This window comes from Clupea harengus, chromosome 12 (assembly GCF_900700415.2).
Source record: "Clupea harengus chromosome 12, Ch_v2.0.2, whole genome shotgun sequence".
Taxonomy (NCBI): domain Eukaryota; kingdom Metazoa; phylum Chordata; class Actinopteri; order Clupeiformes; family Clupeidae; genus Clupea; species Clupea harengus.
The window spans coordinates 3303460-3324367 of NC_045163.1; the positions used below are offsets into that span (position 1 = coordinate 3303460).

The 20908-nt window shown below is 42.2% G+C and overlaps 1 protein-coding gene across 3 annotated transcripts; it reads left to right on the forward strand.

Annotated features, from left to right (window-relative positions):
- The first annotated feature begins 6622 nt into the window (after positions 1-6622).
- Positions 6623-19118, forward strand: onecut2 (one cut homeobox 2). Of its 3 annotated transcripts, XM_031578087.2 has the most exons (3): positions 6623-7919; positions 16480-16527; positions 18773-19118. In XM_031578087.2, the coding sequence occupies exons 1-3, from the start codon at positions 6797-6799 to the stop codon at positions 19057-19059; spliced, it is 1458 nt and encodes a 485-aa protein (XP_031433947.1). In that variant the 5' UTR covers positions 6623-6796; the 3' UTR covers positions 19060-19118. The 3 variants fall into 3 exon arrangements, with proteins under 3 accessions (XP_031433947.1, XP_012675766.1, XP_012675767.1); XM_012820312.3 differs by lacking the exon at positions 16480-16527 and having other exon boundaries at positions 18773-19115; XM_012820313.3 differs by lacking the exon at positions 16480-16527 and having other exon boundaries at positions 6623-7929; positions 18773-18988.
- Positions 19119-20908: the final 1790 nt, after the last annotated feature.

The following is a 20908-nucleotide window of genomic DNA, read 5'->3' on the forward strand; positions in this document are numbered from 1 at the left end:
AGGAGAACTGGGAATAGATGGGATTGCACAGCGTCCATGTTGGGAGTGGAGACAGAGGCAAGCATCCTATGTGTGTAACACCTATATCAGTATTTTTGTAAGCCTGAAAGGGTGTGTATATTATTGAATATTTGCTTATTTTGGAGCAACAATGTGAACTGCCGTGTGTGTGTGTGTGTGTGTGTGTGTGTGTGTGTGTGTGTGTGTGTGTGTGTGTGTGTGTGTGTGTGTGTGTGTGTGTGTGTGTGTGTGAGAGAGACAGAGTGAGAGTTTTGAAGAGAGAAAATGAATATTCACACTGCTGTGTGAACACATGATTTATTCAGTTGAATATGGCCCAAGGAAAAACAGTGAGTTCACACTGCACCATGTTGTTGACCGTATGGCCAGAATGCTAATAGTCATTGGACCAGAGAAATCTCTCTCTGCTTGGCATGAAATTCTCTTTCAAACTGTAAATGTTTGTGTCTATGTTCGTGGTAAAACATGTATGTGGGTCTGTATGTAAAACACAATTGATTGTACCGCACAATGGATGTCTTACCTCTACATTTACAGAGCCTGCCCTGACAAACAAGAATGATTCTATATAACAAAAGAAAAAGATGATTGTTTGAAAAACTAAAAAAATTCACTGCCAATATTTGACAATGCAAATATTATCCAAGTCTAAAAAAAATATTTGAAATCTCACCAGGGAAATCTGGTACTAAAATAGCTGGGGTTTGACTTCACTGATTTGTAGCTACAACGGATAGGGCTGAAATGACTCATTTTAGAACCAGTTCCAGTATTACAAGCGAAGGTCCATCCTTTGGCCGCTCTTTGGTCAGTCCGCAGCATGTGTACTGGTCTTGCTCTGTGATTCTAGGGGTCAAGGGTCAGCAGTCAAGAATAGTGCAGTAAACAGGCCCTTTAGGACTGTTATGACAACAAAAAGACCACACCACTCACCACAATATATTCCTGCAATAATACCAGAATCAATCAAGAACGTTAGTTACTATGGTGCTCGGTGGTATTTAGTGACTGAATGCCAAATGACTATGATCTCAGCCATAGGTAATCACAGGGGGAGAGTGAAGGAAGAAGCAGCCCTTTTGTGTTTAGTGGGGCAGAGCCGTGTCTAAAAGAGTAGTAGAGGCTTACTGCACACAGACTCACTGAAGCTATTCATTAACTCAAACATTCTACAGGGGTCCTTCCACTCAGCCAAAATAGTCCAACAATCAATCAATAACCCACATCGCTGCAGAAGTTCACAAAATAATAATAATACAAACAATAATAATAATAATAATAATAATAAAAAGAATGTCTGTGTCATATTATTGCATGTTCTGTTTTATATCACTTCATAATGCTGTTAAAAAATACCTTCTTTACCTCAAAAAAAGAAAAATAATATGGCTGTTCTAAAAGACAAAATTTTAAGAAATAATATGCAAATTATATTTTGTGTTACAATGTAAAAAATATGTTATTTGTAATTGTAAGAACTTTCTTGGTCAGGCACTGCTGGGGCTGAGAGATGCTGAAGCCTTTTAAGAGAGCCATGCTAATGTGGGGGTGTGAAGGGTCAGATGGCTCCAGTTTGAAGGGGATGACCTTTGATCTCTCCTGACCTTTCATTCTTGTCCCCTAATGTTCCGCACTTGTAAGACAGAATGCCGTCTCAAAGCATGCCTAAATGTAAACCTGTAATCCATAGCTTTTATGAAAGTTAGATATTTTTCACTCTGTGCCAATCTTTCAAATCTCGACCTTACACATTCCTGGTGAAGGAGCTGTCAAGAGCTGAATTATCATCTTCATGGCTGACACACTCAATCTGAAGACCTGGCATGGAGACTTATTTTGGATATAGTATGCCTTTTTAAAAATATTTTTTTATGATCAACTGGTATGTTTACATTGTGGAGACCACACCCATCATGATTTTGTTTCTAAACCTCTAAAAAGTTATTCACTTTTGCCATAATGTTATCAGAAAAACGACCAATCATCCCCTCTCGGTTTATTTCAAAAGATATAAGTTATAAGCACATGTATACAATATATCATTCAACTTTTGTTAAAGATTTAAAAGATTAAGTATAAAATAATCCTATTCCATGATGGGATTTACATTAAAAATAAGTAAGTACAGCGCGATCATAGAGCCTAATTGGCGTCTGAGAAAACAAATGTATGGTGATATTTCTAATTGTTGCTGTCTAACACATCAATCAATAATGAAATCAAATGTTATGATTAAAAGAGTGTATGCGCGGGGCCATTAAATAATCATGGAGTATTGAGAGAATCTCCACCTTTCTATCTCTCTCACCACACTGTTAAATAAATCAGCCGCTCGCTCTATCTGTTGCATTTCAAAGGCCTTTCTCGCTCTCTCTTGGAGATAAAAAGCCCGATGTGCTTATTTGCAATTAGGCTTCTCATTAAATCAACATACAAGAACAAAGTAGATCAAACACTGCCCTAACAGGATGACTTTAGTCGTATCAGATATAACAGAAGTTCAAATCAGATCAAAGTTGTTGAAGCAGAGGAACTGGGGCACTGACACCAAAGCTACGGCCCGGATAGATGCAGACGCGACTCTTTTGCACGGAAAGACAATAGCTTGTCGTGCTTTGTAAGACTACTAATACTTGTGTTATACCTGTCAATAAGCATAATTTAGAGAGCCAGTTTTAATGGATTTTCGGGTATTTTCTTACCGTGCACAACATCTGCGCTAATATACTTTGGTGACAGTGATCCAAAATACTACAAAGAATGGAAGTGAAAAGTAGAGTGATATATGAAATAAAGTCACTACGTTCATAACGCTAAAATAAGGTAAAACTAACCTGTACCAATTCAGTAATCTACTGTGCTCATGACATGTCTCAATTTCATTAAAAAAAGGGAAGAAAAAAAACGTGCAGGATTTCCTTAATGTCTATAACATAATGTATACAACACTCAATTCACTAACAGAGGATCCAACTTGAGTCGCGCTCCTCTTCCACTTAAAAGAGAAGTAAATCATTCTCCTTTGTGTGCTTATTAAAACCGATTTCACGCACAACACCACTCAAATAATAGGACCTCATGCCTAGATCTAAGGGAGGGGGGAGTGGGCATTGCCTTTTTGCTGTTGGGTCTTGAAGTGTGTCGGGCGGCACACTTCGGCTTTCTGCCTCGCACTAACTTTTAAGAGTTCATCCTCGACGTGTGCCACATAAAAAACTGAGAGGAAAGATTTTTAAAACAAGATCCACTAGTGACTGATATGCCAAAACTGGATTCTGGAAATTAAAAATTGTACGTGCAATATGTGATGTACAATATTTCTTTAAATATGCATTGCCAAACTTTTCTCAGCAGTGTATAACCTTATTTTTAAATCAAATCATATGTAGTCTGAACTTGTGTTTACAGATTAAAACAAATATCATGAATATTGAATTAAAATGGAAGTATACCAACATAATATTTATATATAGGCTAGGTTTTCTTTATAAAAGTTATATAATTAGAAGTAGTAACAATAACAATAATAACAACAATAATAATAATAACAATAATAATAACAACAATAATAATAATGACAAAAAATCCATCATTGCATGTGTTTTGATGTGGAAAAACAAAACATAAAATGATTAGTGGAGGCAAATAATTTTATGAAACACACACACACACACACACACACACACACACACACACAGGCTACATAAGTAACAAGAACGGGTCAGCTTGGTTGAACAGCTTTTGCCTACATTTAATACACAAACGTCAGTGAAATGACCTCCAGTTATTTGACATACGGCAACACGTACCATTCAAGATTATTAAAGATATTTGTGTATATTTGCTATAAACGACGCTAACGCCAGGTTAAGTTTTTGAGCACCGTCCTGTGGCTACCAACCTTTAGACACACTTTCCGCAAAGTTACTTATTCTGATCCTTGTGACATCTCTAAAAACGGCTGTGGGTCAGCCACGCATTTATGCGAGTGCCCAAACAGAACGCTGATCCTGGCGGTATGCAAACCATAGCATCGGCCGCTACTGCCATTGGCTTCATCACACTACCTCGTCTCATTAAAACCGAATAGAGATAAACCGCTAAATGCAGCCGTTCCCGCATTCGGAGGCGACCGCTATATGTAAGATGACAAAGGAATGCCAGATACTCACCAAACATATGCGTTGTACTGTACACAGACTCAAAACTGCTAGGTCATGGAGATGGCGGCGCAGGGACAGATGCAATGCAAAGCGCAAACTGATGGCCACTAACGGTATAGATTAGCATGGGGTCTCCAGCACAATGATTCTAATCAATAGCCCTGCACTTCCATAGCAGATGGCTGGGGAGAGGACAAAAATGAAAGAAGGCAAGGGGGGAACGGTGCCAATCGACCCAGAGTTATTCAGGCCTGTCTTTGGGCATTACCTTTTGAGTTTACACTGAAAAAAAGCCGAATTACTTGATCACGTATTATAATTTAGCCTACACCTGTGGTTGCAGCTTGCAACATAACGCGTGTATCCTTGGTGCTCTGTCACTTTAGCCTACATATTTGAACTGAACTGTATACAAACGCATGAAATAAAATCTCATGAAATCATTAGAAACGGCACCAACATAGATTTGATCAATGTATTGTAAAAATGTGACAATAACCAGGCTATATAAAATCAATATTTGACTGACTACCTGGCTTTATACCAATTTCAACATAATGTCTGAGCTAAACAAAACAAAAAAAGACTACACAATGCCAGTATGACAATGGCTACATTCTTGAAATATATTTCAGCAATAGTTTACAAAGTCAATCAGAACCGGTTTAGGCTGGAGTAATGAACGCGTTTTATTTTTGCACTAAATACATTGGCACATTTAGCCCAACATAAACGTCAGAAGTCACGAAGAACGACAGTGTTATATTTTCAGTGCTCCGTTTGCAAATGCATGGAAAGGAGATGTGTCTTTGCTGGACCTGCCCCGTACACACATCGATCTGTTTACATGAATAACTCCCATTTTCAGCCAAGAATATCTTTACAATTTAGGAGGCGACCTGGCGGGGTATTGAAAACAAAAACGCCACTGATGGTGTCAGACTTTTTTGTTGATCTGTCACATTATCTGCAGCAACTATGCCATTCGTCTGCCTACACAAAGCCTTGCAGTCAGGTACAGTTCTATCTCCCCAATTTGTGAGCTGGTGGGTCGCCAGCTGAAAGTTTTGGAAGCGGCCGTCTCTGTGAGGGACCCCCTGCTCCTGCTCTGACAGCTGATCAAAAGAAAAATAGGTCAGCCTTTTCAGACTTCTGTCCCTCTGTCCTTAATTACCGTCTCTTTAAACAAAGGCAACATCTGCGCCACCTCCAAACTAAATAGCCACCAAAAGCAAGACAGAACCACGCTATTCGGGAAATCTGTTACTTTTGAAACAGTTAATTCCCAAAGTGACTAACACTATTTCTTTGTGTCGTGTGCCGAGCGTTTAGAAAAGTGGGCCAATATAGGTTAACTGAAATGTCTGATCGACAAAAGGAGAATGGACATAACAATATTACATAATTGACATTTATGTTGAATTAACTCACTTGTAACTTGGTAACTTAAGTTTAAAAACATAAACTTGTCTAAATAAAGAAGGCATACAAGAACGAGTACCAGCTGCAGTGGTGGGATACTGACGTCTAATTCAAGATTTCAAGCATGTTTTTTTTTTTTCAAAATCGTTTTTCCGTCGGTGTGTGTGTGTGTGTGTAGAACAGAAAACAAGGCCGAAAAAGGAAAACAACTTGCAGATCACTAGGCCTACTCAACACCACGCTGCCTCAGATCACATCAACAAAAGCCAACAGGGACAGCATCTGATGAGAAGTTTCAAAGTTCAAACTGTGCTGTACAACTATGTTTGCAACTGGAGAAACCTATCAGAGAATTGGAACAATTGCCTAAATGGTGTGTCACCAAGAAATAATGTTTGACTTTATACGAGAGAAAAAGTAGAAATAAAAAAAAATTGCGGCAAATCTATGAATAATGATGAATGAACCTCATCGCAGCATTCTGTCTCATTGAATTTTCATAATTACCATATCATTCATAGCTGACTTCACATTGACACATTTGTGATATTTGAGCATATGTATTAATTACATGTAGATTGGTGTGAATTTTCTATTATGCTAAATTATTTCCCTAATAATATTTATCCGAGCCCATTAGGCCTATTGTTTTTTTTACCTGATGACCACATGAAACACGGAAAGAGCCATTAAACAGGTTATTGTGGCAAATATAAAAATGTGAGGGACTGCTCTGATGACAGGGAAGGAAAGGGTTAGTGGGAGTTGCGAAGACGTTCAGACTTTCCAGCGTTTATCCAGATGCAAGGGCTGCGTATAAATCTCAACCGCACTTGTAAACCTGGGGGCCTCAGAGTCGGTCAAAACCGATTGGTCGTTACAGCAAAATGAGGCGGTCTTATGAAGAAACTAGGAAATACCATTGGACAAAGACTGTGTTCGTCAACCCGTAGTCCACACCCTTTCAAGTGGGGTAGGGTGTGCGTAGAGCTAGCCCATCCTGGACAGCTCCAGCTGCCCAAACAGTAGACATAGGAGGAGGAGAGGGCTCGGACATGGGGAGAATCAGCACTGGCCCGTCTGATAGAGATCGGTAATTTTTTAATAAAAAAAACCCGAGAGGCCTTAGAAAACAAACAAACGGAGCGACCCATCCCTGGCACAAAACATTAAATAAATCAATGGACTGAATGAAGACTGCCTACAACGCCTATCGATGCCTGGCCAAGGATTTCGATGCTTACGCCATGAACCCAGAGATGACAATGGACAGCATTGGCAATCTGCATGGTGGAATAAGCCATGAGCAGGATTTGATGAACACTCATGGCCCCCATCACAATCGGAACACGGGGGCTTCCTTGCGGATACATCAGGATCTGGCTGCGGCATCGTCGCGGACCGCGATGGTGTCCAGCATGGCAACGATTTTGGACGGAGCCGGAGAGTACCGACCAGAATTGTCTCTCCCGCTCCATCACGCCATGAGTATGCCGTGCGACACATCTCCTCCCGGGATGGGGATGAGCGGCACCTACACCACGTTAACTCCACTGCAACCCTTACCGCCCATTTCCACGGTTTCGGACAAATTCCACCATCCGCACCACCACCATCATCATCACCACCACCAGCGTCTCTCTGGGAACGTAAGCGGGAGTTTTACGCTGATGCGGGACGATAGGGGTTTACCAGCAATGAACAACCTCTATAGCCCCTATCATAAGGACATGACCGGGATGGGTCAGAGTTTATCCCCCTTGGCCAGCAGTCCACTCGGTAACGGGTTGGGCTCCATACACAACACCCAACAAAGCCTCCATAACTATGGCACACATGGGCATGACAAGATGCTTAGCTCCAACTTTGATGCCCACACTGCCATGCTGGCCAGAGGGGATCAACATCTCTCTCGAGGCCTCGGTGGCCCAACAGCAGGTATGATGCCACATTTGAACGGGATGCACCACACAGGGCATCCGGGCCACCCTCAATCCCACGGGCCCGTGTTGGCTCCTAACCGGGACAGACCGCCCTCCTCCTCTGGACAACAAGGTAATAACTCGGGGCAGCTGGAAGAAATAAACACCAAAGAAGTGGCACAAAGGATCACAGCCGAACTGAAGCGATACAGCATCCCGCAGGCAATCTTCGCGCAGAGGGTGCTGTGTCGTTCGCAGGGCACTCTTTCCGACCTCTTAAGAAACCCAAAACCTTGGAGTAAACTTAAATCGGGAAGGGAAACGTTTCGGAGAATGTGGAAATGGCTGCAGGAACCCGAGTTTCAGAGGATGTCGGCCCTACGGCTTGCAGGTAAGACAAGGTATCTTCTTTAAAAACATTCCTCTTCCGCCGCTGACTGCGCCGTGCTTATTCCCCTCATCACTAAAACAGAGTTCACGAAGCGAGTAACATTTCAGTGGAGAGAAATGTATTTTCACTCACAGTGTTTTCAGCTAATGGTCAATAATTGCGATCAATATTAATGACAGTTGAATTAATAATTTTCTCCCCTGAAAGAAGTGTTTGCTTAATAGATTGTAAATCTCTTGCATTTGGATTATTTTTTTCTACCTTTTAAATGTATACGTCAGAGAGCACTTTTTTAGTGACGAGGAATACATTGTTGACGAGGTTAAATTAGTTTGACACTTAACAGATGTGATGCCTATTCATGTAGGGTATTTAACAAAGACCTACTGAAACGGTATTTACACATGAAAATACACATTTCATCTGTCTACTTTTCCCTCTGTTTTCCTGTCTCTGACAGATTTCAGTGGCCCAGGATGTTTTGTTAGAGTGTATAGAATCTATCCAAAACACAACACATGCTTGGTTCTTTTCAATAAGATATCAGCTCAATTTAAAAAGCATATCGAACTTGTGATCAGTATCCACTGTAATCACCAACTGTAAGTCATATACAGATGCGTTTTAACTTGAAAAGCGCTTGTGGAATTTAGTCTGTAAGAATTACTTCTGTGTGTCAGATAGGTTAACAAAAAGAGACTTATAGAGAGTGGGGGAAAATGAAAGAGAGGGAGGGTGAGATGAAAACAGAGAATTGGCGAATTCTGTTGATTGTTAGGGCTATGATCCCAATAGAAGAGCGACGATGTTGGAACCCTCGTATGTATACTTGTAAGGTTGTTGCCCCCTCTAGCGATCACATTTATAACCATCAATACCGCGCTTCTTTTGTTCTACAGGAGGAGAAAGGCCCCCACGCTAAATCTTGATTACTCTTTAATATTGATTGAACACGAATTTGTTGTTCCAAATTATTGACAGCCTAATCGTGTATGATTGCCATCAAATATACAAGAAACTATCGACACAAATAACAAGTAAAAAGCTGCTCCTCGTATGACTACTTAATGGTGAATTGTTACAACAGAATGAACACTATGGGTATTTTCTTCCAAAATTTTAAATTGAAATATTTTTTTCTAATGGGAGCCTATCTAATTACAATTGACTGTTCTGCAATTTGCGCCATGTAGCTCATGGAGATCTAACTGGAGTCATGTAGTGTACCCGGCCAAGTGCTTCACCACTCACGATTACCATAAGAGGTGTTAGTTGCATATCATTCAAAAGAGGTTTTTACGCGCGTAAAATTAGAATGACATGGCCGGTGAATGAGAGAGGTGCAGGTATGTTTATATTCTGTGCGTCCGATGTGAACAGAAAAGTAGTGTTTCGCTTATCCACGTAAACAAATTGCAATTCAAGACCACATTTCATATTTGCCCAAAATTGGGGCCTATAAAATGTGTATAATATTAGGAGGTCAATATGCCTACCTTACACCATACTTATTCCTTTTTGGGGGGTGGGGGGTAGGGGTAGAACGATCTGAGTTGATTAAGGTTGACATAATGTTAAAAAGATGAAAGGGAACCAGCCAGATAATTTGCTATCAGAAGCACAATATTAGTGAAAGCAGGTTTGGGAAAGCAGCATTGCCCTGCATTTCCCCGTAGTGTCGGGAGCTTACAGATGGCGGTAAAGTCTGCGGCCGGAGCACTGGGGGAAGGTATTATGTGATCGGCGAGGCAGGGGAATTGAAAAGAAGAGCAGAAGCTGCAGAACCTCGATGAATTATTGATAGAAATCTCGGCGTGACCCACAGCTATAGCACAAAACGTCACCTTGTCTTGGGTTAACTAGGCAAAATGGCAAGTGGGGCGCCGGGCTTTTGTAAGCTTTTATGGCGAGTAAAAGAGGAAATATTTCACATCAGGCATTTAAAATAGCAGCATTTGTGTAGTCATCTTTGGTCATAGTATTGTGTGTTGTATTAATTTAAATCACCAATTCGATAGTTGTTTATATTGTTGTCTACGTGTTGCACGGAATACATTAATGTATGCGTTCCTGAGTAATGTAAACAGCACCAGTGTGTATGCTATAGGCCAGTGACTAAAGTTATCGGGCGATTGGTTTGCTCGGGCGTATTTCTTCTGAGGAGGGTGCAGGTGTCTTGTCACTGCATGGTTTCGCCAGAGAAAATGGCCCTGTCCTTGTGCTAATAATTTAGTCAAATCAAACGTGACATTCGACTCCAGCCCATTCCTCTCACATGACATGCAATCAGCCTGGACTGCCACCTCAGGGTGCCTCAAATCAAGTAGCGGACTCATTTTCACCAAATCATTGTTATTCAACTCACAGTGCACAGAAACAACTTGACTAAATAAATGATGAAAAGGGACAAGCAGCATTAAGAAGCAGGGCTGTTGGAATAGAAAAAAATCTCCAGGGTTGAGATCATGGCTCTCACTGGCCACAAACAAATGAAGTTAAATAAATGCACACGCGCGTCGAGTCTAATAAAAGTTGAGGTTCAGTGGCAGCCTGTGTCTGTGTTGATAATTCCTTTACCAATTTGTGGAGAAATGAGAGAAGATAATCCTCTGTCAGATATCCTCAAGCAATCAGAACCAGAATAAAACAAATGTCCATTTGAATTAATAAAGCGTATTATATTAATTATGGAATTTCGAACCCGTTGTGAAAGTTCAACGCTGTAGCATATATGCCTAATGTCCTTTATCTGTTCATTTACGATAAGCTGTTAAATTAATTTACAAGGGCATATATGTAATTGTATACGTTGTAGCCTGGATAGCCCCACGTGAACGTGTTGTAAAAGATTCATAGTTAGAGAGTGTAGCGCTCACGGTAAAAGCTGCTGTTAGGCACCTCTTAATTACAAAACAGTGTCGTACAATTTATTTCAAAGGACAGAAACCGCACGGTTCTGTCTTTCATTCGTCTAGTTATGTCACTTTCTAAAACAAATATGTGAAGCTGTATGGCGATGGATCGATGGCGATAATCTCTTGAAGATTAAAAGAGCATTAATGCTGGCAACAATAACACAAACGTGTGGACCCAGCGCGCATTGATCTGGAACCCGATCTCGCCTGTTTCCAGTAAAGCTGACGGTGGAGATCTCTTCCCAGCACTGAGGCGACTCCAGCAAACCCGAGTCGGCCTGCCTGTCCCCACCTTCATACGCTTTGCAGTGACAGATCGCTTTTAATCATTTGTGTGCAGATACGGGCACACGCCGCAGTAACACTCATCAGAAGCCAAGCAGTAGCCTAAGAGCTAAGGGAAAGTACCCAAGGAATAGATGTGGCAGAGAATGACCTTCGTCCAGATTTAGGCATAGCTTGCCCCTGAAGAGACATCATGGCGGTGCAGGAACAGCTAAACTTGTGGTGAATTTACATGATGCCATGATATTTTAGAAGGTTGTAGTTAGGCTTCCCTGCTGTTCTCTTCATTCCCCAGATGTGAGAAATGCAGAAGTGTAATTTACATATCTTCTTTACAAGTGTGTTTTAACCCATCACTATGGTTTCTTAATGGCATATGTAAAGCAATGCAACCAGAACGCAGTTATTTAGGGGTGAGATCCAATGTTTCCTTAATTTTTTTGTAGATCTCATCTGATTCATTTTGGCACTCAAATGCTTTGTTGTCAAATCCATTTCCTGTCCAGACTGCATTAGGCTAATGTAATATATGACACTGTGGCCGTGGCCTAGGAACGGGGGAGTGAACATGGTAAAAGTATACACAGGACCCTTTCAGTTGTATTAAAGCCATACTATAATATGATAAACCAGAAGGCTCATTTGCAGGAGGAAGAATGCACTGCAGTCTATAATTGCAATACATACTATAACAGTGCTGAGTGCCAAGAGGTTCAAGAGAGGCTGATGAAAGCATTGGGATCACTGAATGTAACTTGTGACTGATGGCATTTGTTATATACAGGCACAATGATTGTGGCCATGTTCATATTAGTATTTCTGTTGGCTGGCTTAAGCATTGGAGCAATCACCCATCACATACAACATACCCCTGAAACTGTAAACTGATGAAAGGTGCCAGGATTGCAACAACATGCAATCATGTTGTGACTGCGGAGTTTCGTGGAATGGTTGTCCCGTGTTATGACATGTGTGCTAAAGGCTAATGCAACCTCACACTTGTAGTGAACACTAAAATAAGGAACCTCAGACTTGTAGTGAACACTAATATAAAGGGGCATTAGTTCAATCTGAAAGCTCCATTGTCAATTCCCACCATGAGATGGTAGGTGAGGGAGGTGTTGTGTTGTGTTGTGGCTGCCAGAGGGGCTTCAGAGGAGGGGTTGGGGCTCGCTGAGGTGCCCAGCGTTGGCTCATGGCTCTGCAGTCGTCAGTAAACAGAGAGAGGCATTCTGCCAAACACATGTTTCTCAGTGGAGCTCAGCGTAGGTGCTTTATTTTTCTACTGCGCGTAGGTATGAGAGAGGAATGCGGTGCCTTCTCATTCACATTCCCTCCATAGTGTCCCTGGTTCTCTTCTGTCTTTTTAAAGATGAAATAAGTAGACACTAATGGTTGGAGTAGTTCTTTTACCGAAAAATTAGCTTAACATAGCCTTTGTTTTCACTTTAGTTTCACCTTAACTACATAGATAAAGATACACATTGGCGTTCAGGTTAACATTGCAATCAGAAAAAAACGACCTATAATCCTCTTCCTGACAAACTTAAAATGTTTGTCCACTTGTCTCTAAACATTTTGATTCTAGCATCTCTGAACATGAATGTCCCCCATTCCCGGATAGTCAAAACTCAGTCAGGAAAACAGATCCATGATTTAATCTTTTACATACTCCAAATGTTTGACTAACTGACTGAGGCAATCAGCAGAAGACAACATCACTGAGTCGATGAATTCTCTGATTGGCCATATCGTGGCTATGATGAGTGTTTGGTAACAAACCTTTGGACTCCCGATGTCATCATCGTCAGCATTACGGATATGCTCAACTGTGATCCCCACAGCCACCCAGCCCCTCCCCCCAGCCCATTTGATTAGAGAGGCTTCGGCAAACAGACACTGCCTTTGTGCAGTCCTTGATAGAGATCAAGTGATGGTCGTTCTGCTGTCAAAGCAAATGGTGTGCCTCGGATGGGTGGCTAAAAAAGCAAGCCATAGAGACAGATATACAGAGAGAGAGACAGAGAGACAGAGAGACAGAGACACAGAGACAGAGAGACAGACACACAGAGACACAGAGACAGAGACACAGAGACAGATATACAGAGAGAGAGACAGAGAGACAGAGACACAGAGACAGAGAGACAGACACACAGAGACACAGAGACACAGAGACAGAGACACAGAGACAGATACACAGAGACAGATACACAGAGACAGAGAGACAGATATACAGAGACAGAGACAGAGAGACAGACACACAGGCACACAGAGACAGAGACAGACACACAGTGACAGAGACAGAGACACAGAGACAGATATACAGAGATAGAGAGACAGAGACAGAGACAGAGACACAGACAGAGACAGAGACACAGACACAGAGACAGACACACAGAGACAGAGACACAGAGACACAGAGACAGATACACAGAGACAGATACACAGAGACACACACACAGAGACAGAGACACAGAGACAGATACACAGAGACAGAGACACAGAGACAGATACACAGAGAGCCAACTATTAAGAGAGCGAGGCGTGCTGATCTCAGAAACTCATTTCTGTGTGAGAGCCTCCCTTGCATTCAGGAAGTGCGCGGGCAGGGCCTTCACATTAAAGACGTCCACACACACACAGGGCATGACACAGCTAAGTGCCCCAGCGCACAAACATAATGCATTTACCCAGATGCATTTATTCACACACTGAGCCATAATGAAGCACAGCGGTTTTAGATATCTTCAGCTCCCGGAAGCGACAGGGCCTTATGAGCTCTGTCCTAGATCAGATCGCTGTGTTTGTGTGTGTGTGCGTGTGTGTGTGTGTGTGTGTGTGTGTGTGTGTGTTTGTGTGAGTGTGAGGGAGAGAGAGAGAGAAAAGGCTAAGGAACCACAGTGAAGGGATTTATGGCAGACTGATGACCTGACCTGCGCTTTAGAAAAATGTCTGGACTGTTTCCACAAGGAATTTCTGTCGAACAAGATGAATCATCATTGTAGCTCATGTTTTGCGGTGAAATATTGATCTCAAACCTCAATCACCCTACATCACAACTGTATCAGTTCCAACTTTCAAAGCAGAATCCAAAAACACATTTGATGTCATACATTCGTTTGCTTGCAGTGCAGTCATTCATGAGTGAATTAGAGAACTGCACAGAAGTCAGAGAGCATTTTTACATCATTAGGAGCGTTGAATAGGGAATGTGAATTCATAAGGGTTTCTTAGAATGTTTTAGCTTTTAAAGATGTCTTTAGAAAACCGCGCCGTGAACACAACGGACAACCCACTCATGTGTGCAATTGATTTTTGTAGAGTGAGCTGTTTTTGAAAGGATAGTTCCTATTCAGCCTTTAGAACTATTTTCTGACCATGGTCAATACCCTATCTGACTTCAAGGCTGGGGAATTTCGGTAATGTTATCACCTGCTCCCTTCCATCCCTTCCGAGGCAGCCACGGATGACACATCATTATTTCAGAAAGGCCGGGTGGGTGAGGGGACGTGCGAGAGGCTTGTTTATGTGAATACATTAAAACCTCTAGAGCAGGAGGACATACCCTCCTCCAGCCCTCCACGGCTTCTCAGGGTCTGCTTCAGCAGGGCTTTGGTTTAATTGAGAGGGTCAGGCTTGGAGAGGGGAGAGGAGAGGAGAGGAGAGGAGAGGAGGGAGACAGCTCTCCTCAGCACCTGTAACGGGGAAGATGCAGAAGAGCTGAAGCAGGGAAGCTTATGCACCATGTATTTTCCTTTTTTTTATAGCATTCCTCAGCAGGTAGTAATTATATAGAACATTCCACATTTACCACATTTATGACACGTATTCATATACAATAAATTCATCAACAGTAGCACACCATTCATTAATTTCTTTCTTTGTTTTTTGTTTAATGTTGTGAGTATGCCTATGAGCTATGGCTAACACGTCTTTAATAACCCATAGCCTATCAATGAAAGTGGGCATCAGGCAGGACATTTCCTTGACATGTCATTGTTTAAGTTAGACTACTTGGCTGCATCGAGATGTTTTGATAGTATTTTAATTTTACACCAGTGACAATGCCGAAGCTTAGGGCACTGTCGTTACCTGGCTGTTACCAACGGAGACAAGTCAAGGAGACGCAGGGCTCTCTATTCGCGCGCGTTGACTGCGGTTGATGTAGCAAGGGAAGTCTAATGAGGGGGAAGGGCTCATGCGGTCTCGCAGAACTAGAAGTGAAATGCAGTTGTCAGGCATAGTAAGGCTAAATATAATTACAATATAAAATCAGTATTGAAAAAAAAAAAATCCCTGAAAAAAGGGCACTTACAAAGGCAGAGGGCTTGAGCACCACCTGGGGTCTATGTGTGCACCTGCCACTTTATGGGCTGCCCGGCAGAATTTGTGTTTGGAAATCCTTGTAATAATATTGTAGCCCACACACAGGTGTTATGGAATGGAATGTTTGTGTCAGCTATCATCTGTGTTAAAAAAAGACTAATATATTCAATACAATCCATTACTTGTTTGGGATGATAACACAGGTCAAATAATTAAATAATTAATTAAATAAACAAAAGCGATGTCTTTCGAAGCAGGCATTTAAGGCGAAACCAAACGAATTCAGATATGAGCAAACTGACAGCTTTGCGGTTAGATGTGTGGTTCCATCGGACCCTACCAGGGGTGCACTTTCTGGGCTCCGTGTGGTTAGAGACGCACTGTGCATTGATTTACATTCGCCGGAGAAGAAAGATCAATGTGTGTGTGTGTGTGTGTGTGTGTGTGTCTGAGAGAGAGAGAGAGAGAGAGAGAGAGTGAGTGAGAGAGAGAGAGAGCTCTTATCCATTTGATGAAAACCCAGGGAAACCTCTCTTATCGATCTTATTGATTTAACCTTACCCCTTTGGAAAACCCCAAAGTTGGCACCCCATTCTCACCACCGAAACGCTAAATCCCTTTGAACATTATAATGGAGATTTTGGTCATACTGCAAACGTTGCCATGAAGACCAAAGGTGATTCAATCACTGTTGTTTGTATGTCAATTGACAAAAGAGATGGCGCCCGCAATAACCCGTCTCTTGTGCTCTCTCTTTTCTTACCGTAATGGAAGGCTTTTTTCTTTTTTTGGCGTCAGTAAGTACAATGCCAGGTGATGGACATTAATTTCATTATGGCACAAGTTGTTTTTCTCCTCAGGCCCACTCTGATGTCAAGAGTTCACTGTCCAAAAATGCAATCTCTCATTTTAGGCTTATATAATTTTTCATAATAAATAATAATGATAATAAATTAGCCTATAATCATTAAGTGTGGACCAATTACGACCATGTGAGTATGCAAGGTCCTAAACGAGGCATTTTGTGTTGGCAGGCTTACACTTCCAAGTCGATAATCCCCAAAGTAAACACAACAATAACAGTAAGTAAATTTTACGGCCTATTTTGTAACAATGAAACATTCCTTCAGTGGAATTCGAAGTACATAGGCATATTTTTTTTTAAGATAACTCGATCTCATTTGTTTTGTGGATTTTATGCAGTCAATAGGCAAACACGTGATTAACTAAATTTTGCCCCGCACAAGATATGGCAAATCTAGAACATCAAGGTAAGGTATTAGTAGGCTACGTGTCTCCTAGGGCTTCAGACTCGGAGGCTGTCGGAATGGCGCTTACCTCTCCTGTTACAAAGTAGGCATATCAGACAGTGAATGCTGCCACCTTTTGGAAAATAACTGCATTTGTCTTAATTTACATAGTCCTTCAAAAACATTCACACATGTAAAAAAACGCATTAGTACCCACATTAAATGGCTTAACAACCCTTTAGGCACGGTAAGTGACAAGTATGTTTCACTCACATACAGTATAAGCTATATTATGTTGTAATGTATAGGCTACTAATGAATTTATACACATGCATTGGTCAATGCTTTGACAAATTGCTTGATTTAAGCGATATTCTGGACGCTAATTTTGTTTTTGTTAATTCGTGTAACCTAAATAGTAGGAAACGAATGGCGATTCGCCCACTTTGAAATGTAATGGTTCAGCACCATGGACAGCAGAAATAAATCTGAGCTTGTTTTGTGTTTCGCTGGACATGAATTATGAATGTTGAGTGTTGAACCACTGGTATTCATTGCATTCCATCAAAGATTTAGGTCGACTGCAATACAAAAGCACACGAACACCCCGGGGAGGGTCAGATCTAACTTGGCCTCTTCAGTTGCGCTATTTGAAAGACAGTCTAGTGTCTAACCACTCCAATAGTCCTTATGCTTGGAGGTTGGGTTGATATAGCTGATAGTTGTGCGCACAGACAGCAGCGAAGGCTGCAGTAGAGTGTGTGCTTATTTACACCCAGCAGCGGACAGTTTCCTCTTACATAATAGTTTTGTACTCAATTGAGTACTTAACCCGATTTCTATCGATCTCGGGCGGTTTCAGTTGTGCATACTTAATTCAAAGAGGTAATGAAATCAAATTCTTAAGCCCGCTCCTATGCTGCGCTCTCTCTCTCTCTCTCTCTCTCTCTCTCTCTCTCTCACACACACACGCACACAAACAAACACACACACACACCCTCACACCACGCAACAAAAAAAACACGAACCACGAATACACTAACAGGACGCAATGTACGTTCTTCCCCCGGACTTAGAAATAGAAAGGACTGAAAGCTTTGTGTCCACGGAATCAACGAAATGGCGAAATAGTCTAACCCCAAAGCTTTCAGCACATCTTCGTGTCTGATGAATCACAGCTTGATAGACTTTGGTGCACAGTGCTGTGTAAATGATATTGAATGTTCATTTGTTGTAGGTTTTATTTTACCAGTCAGTAATACTCAAAGATTAGCCCGTGCATGGTGAATTTGCATGACTTGGCATGCTTGCTTTTTTGTATGTACTTGATGTGACAGGTTGCTTCTGGTGATTGAGTGAGAAATGTTCCCTGGCTATGAGCTACTCTATCTGCCTATGCCATCTGTGGATGTGCTGGATGTCTGTTTGATAAATTAAATGTATGAAATACTTAAGTAAAAGGCCACCTAGAATTCCCCAAAGTACCACACCAGGAGTACAAAGCTCAAATTATTCTGTGAACAACAGTTTGCAATGCTTTACCAGTTCAGCAAAAAAAAACCTTGCCTTTAGGTAAACCATTGCATTCTCATAAATATCGATATTTACACAGTGACAGTTAGAGAGCCAGGATATCTCTCAGAGTTAAACAGGTGATTATCAAACCCAGTGGGCTGGTTAGGTGAGGCATTATGTGTCACAGAAACATGGAGTGTAATTTGAGTTACCTAGTGCCTACATTGCTGGGAACGTGGGTATTGGACATCCATCAACTCAAAGAGTGCATGCCAATGGATCCAAGCCTTAGGTTCCATTTTATATCAAGTGATACCTTAGTCAATATCTTGTGATCAGACATTTCAGTGTTTGATTGTGTGGTTTTACCTCATAGCTGCCTCTAAACATGATACTACTGTCATTTCCACTTTGCAAGCAGAGAAAGGCCTACAAATCCGTCTGTTGACTTTCATTGACTTTTAAGATCTTTACAAAGTTGTGGTTTCTGACAATAACTCATTCTCTGTCTTCCTTGTTTGTCTTCCTTGTCCTCTTGTGAATCTCACGAACCTCCCCGCAGCATGCAAAAGAAAAGAGCAAGAACCAAGCAAGGACAGGAGCAATACACCAAAGAAATCGCGCCTGGTTTTTACTGACCTCCAGCGGCGCACCCTGCTGGCCATCTTCAAGGAGAACAAGCGTCCCTCCAAGGAGATGCAGATGACCATCTCTCAGCAGCTGGGGCTGGAGCTCAGCACCGTCAGCAACTTCTTCATGAACGCCCGGAGGCGCAGCCTGGACAAATGGATGGATGAGGGGAGTCCAGGCGGCCACTCCTCCGCCTCCAGCACTTGTACCAAAGCGTGATGGGGGGGTGGGGGTTGGGGATGGGGTGGGGGTGGTGCCGAGGAGGGTTAGAGGGAGGCAGGGATGGGTGTGTGGAGGGGTGGGCACGGGGATGGGGGGGTGGGGGGGGGGGGGGGGGGGGGTGGGAGTAACGGCCAGTTTGCCAGGGATGGGTGGACCACTCAAAACCAACCTTTTTTAAAAAATTCTTTTTGGAGAAGGTGAGAAAAGGGGAGGGACTGTTCACTGGCACGCAGTAGCAACAAGCAAGCTGATTCTTCAACCCATGACAAAAGCACATCACCTTCACATACATCCAGCCCCACAATGATCCACACTCACTGGGGTTTTGACAGAGGGATTCCCATTTCACTCAGAATCTATGCCATGCAAAGGATTGCATCAAAATATATGAGTGCATTAGAATAGAAACGATTGAATACTTCAAACATTTCTCAACATCTCAGCCTGATCCTGTTTACCAGGCTGGTGGTCATCCATATTCATGTTTTTGTTTTTTTGTCAGATGGCCACAAAGCAGCTTTACATGAAATCCGTTTAAGTTGGCTGCATCATCAATCTTTGATGAATCTCCATTCATGTTTAGGTCTGTTATGATTTTTCTTACTCACCTCAGTTGATGATATATGTACATTAACGTCTGTATCCTTCATGGACATCAAGAGAGAAAATATAGATTAGGGACAAACATTCAGTAGGAACTACCTAGACCTCTATTCCATCAGATATTCATATATTGCTATGTATTACACATTGGATACATGGCTTAGAAATTGGATTACTTGCAGTACATCTGTAGTTTAATTTGTCGGCACATAACATGGCTGACAAAGGGTTAAATGGCAGCCCCTGATATGTAAAGTGTTAAAGGGTTAGCCCCTGATATGGAAAGGTAGTTCCAATTTTCCCAGCGCCAGATACTGGCAAGTTTGCAAGCACAAATTTGCCTCATTTAAAACAGTTATGCCCACAGACACAACCACAGACACAGACATACTTCTGCACACTAAATTAGAACGGAACATAGCGAGCGCTACAGCTGTTCTGTCCCAGCAGGCTTTAGTGGACGGCTTAGTTACATGAGCACAATCTTGAAGCACATTTCATTTGCAATAGAACTGGGGCTGCTCCATGCAGATCGTTCTTCACTCCTTAGATAACTCAGGACGCCAATTTTAAGAAGCAGTTGAAGAACACCCATCACAGCATCCTCCCCCGCACATGCAAGAACTCACACAAAGACATACACACACACACACACACACACACACCCCACACACATATACTCGCAGACAGGATAATAACCAACATTTGATCTTGTTGGGCACACTACACTCTCACTCCCAAATGCAGCCACAGACATGAAACAACTCCAAACTATCCCAAGCCAAATCATCTCATGTCTCACGTTTCATGTCTCATTACACATTCGTTTTTGGTTTGACACCCCATGACCACAATGAACAAAATGAGAGCATGCTGGGACTGAACTGGTATGGCGAATCAGGGCCTTTATCACTGAAAAAGAGGACAATCTCAAAGACGATGCCTGCCAGCTTCATCTCCACCAGGCTCCCCTGACGATGGGGGCGCTGGGCGCCCTGATCCCCTGGCAGGGGCAGACCTTCCTGGAGCCTATGAAACTAAACAGGGCTGCTCCCGACCAGGGGGCTGGGCGTCCAGTCGCTCCCACAAGCAAACCCCCGGCCTCATCACTTCAGTACCTTTTAGGCTGAATTAATTCACTAACGACCAAACTAAACCCCACTCACAAATCAAATGTAAATATAGGAACTCCTGCCTGTCTAAGCCGTTGGTTTTAAACGGAAATGCCATTGTTTCAAAGCCA

Bases quoted from the DNA above. Each gene is read 5' to 3' on its own strand.
- onecut2 (XM_031578087.2), top strand. From the start codon at position 6,797: ATGAAGACTGCCTACAACGCCTATCGATGCCTGGCCAAGGATTTCGAT. The intron at 7,920-16,479 runs GTAAGACAAGGT...TTGTGTTGGCAG, and splicing joins GTCGGCCCTACGGCTTGCAG to GCTTACACTTCCAAGTCGAT. The intron at 16,528-18,772 runs GTAAGTAAATTT...ACCTCCCCGCAG, and splicing joins AAGTAAACACAACAATAACA to CATGCAAAAGAAAAGAGCAA.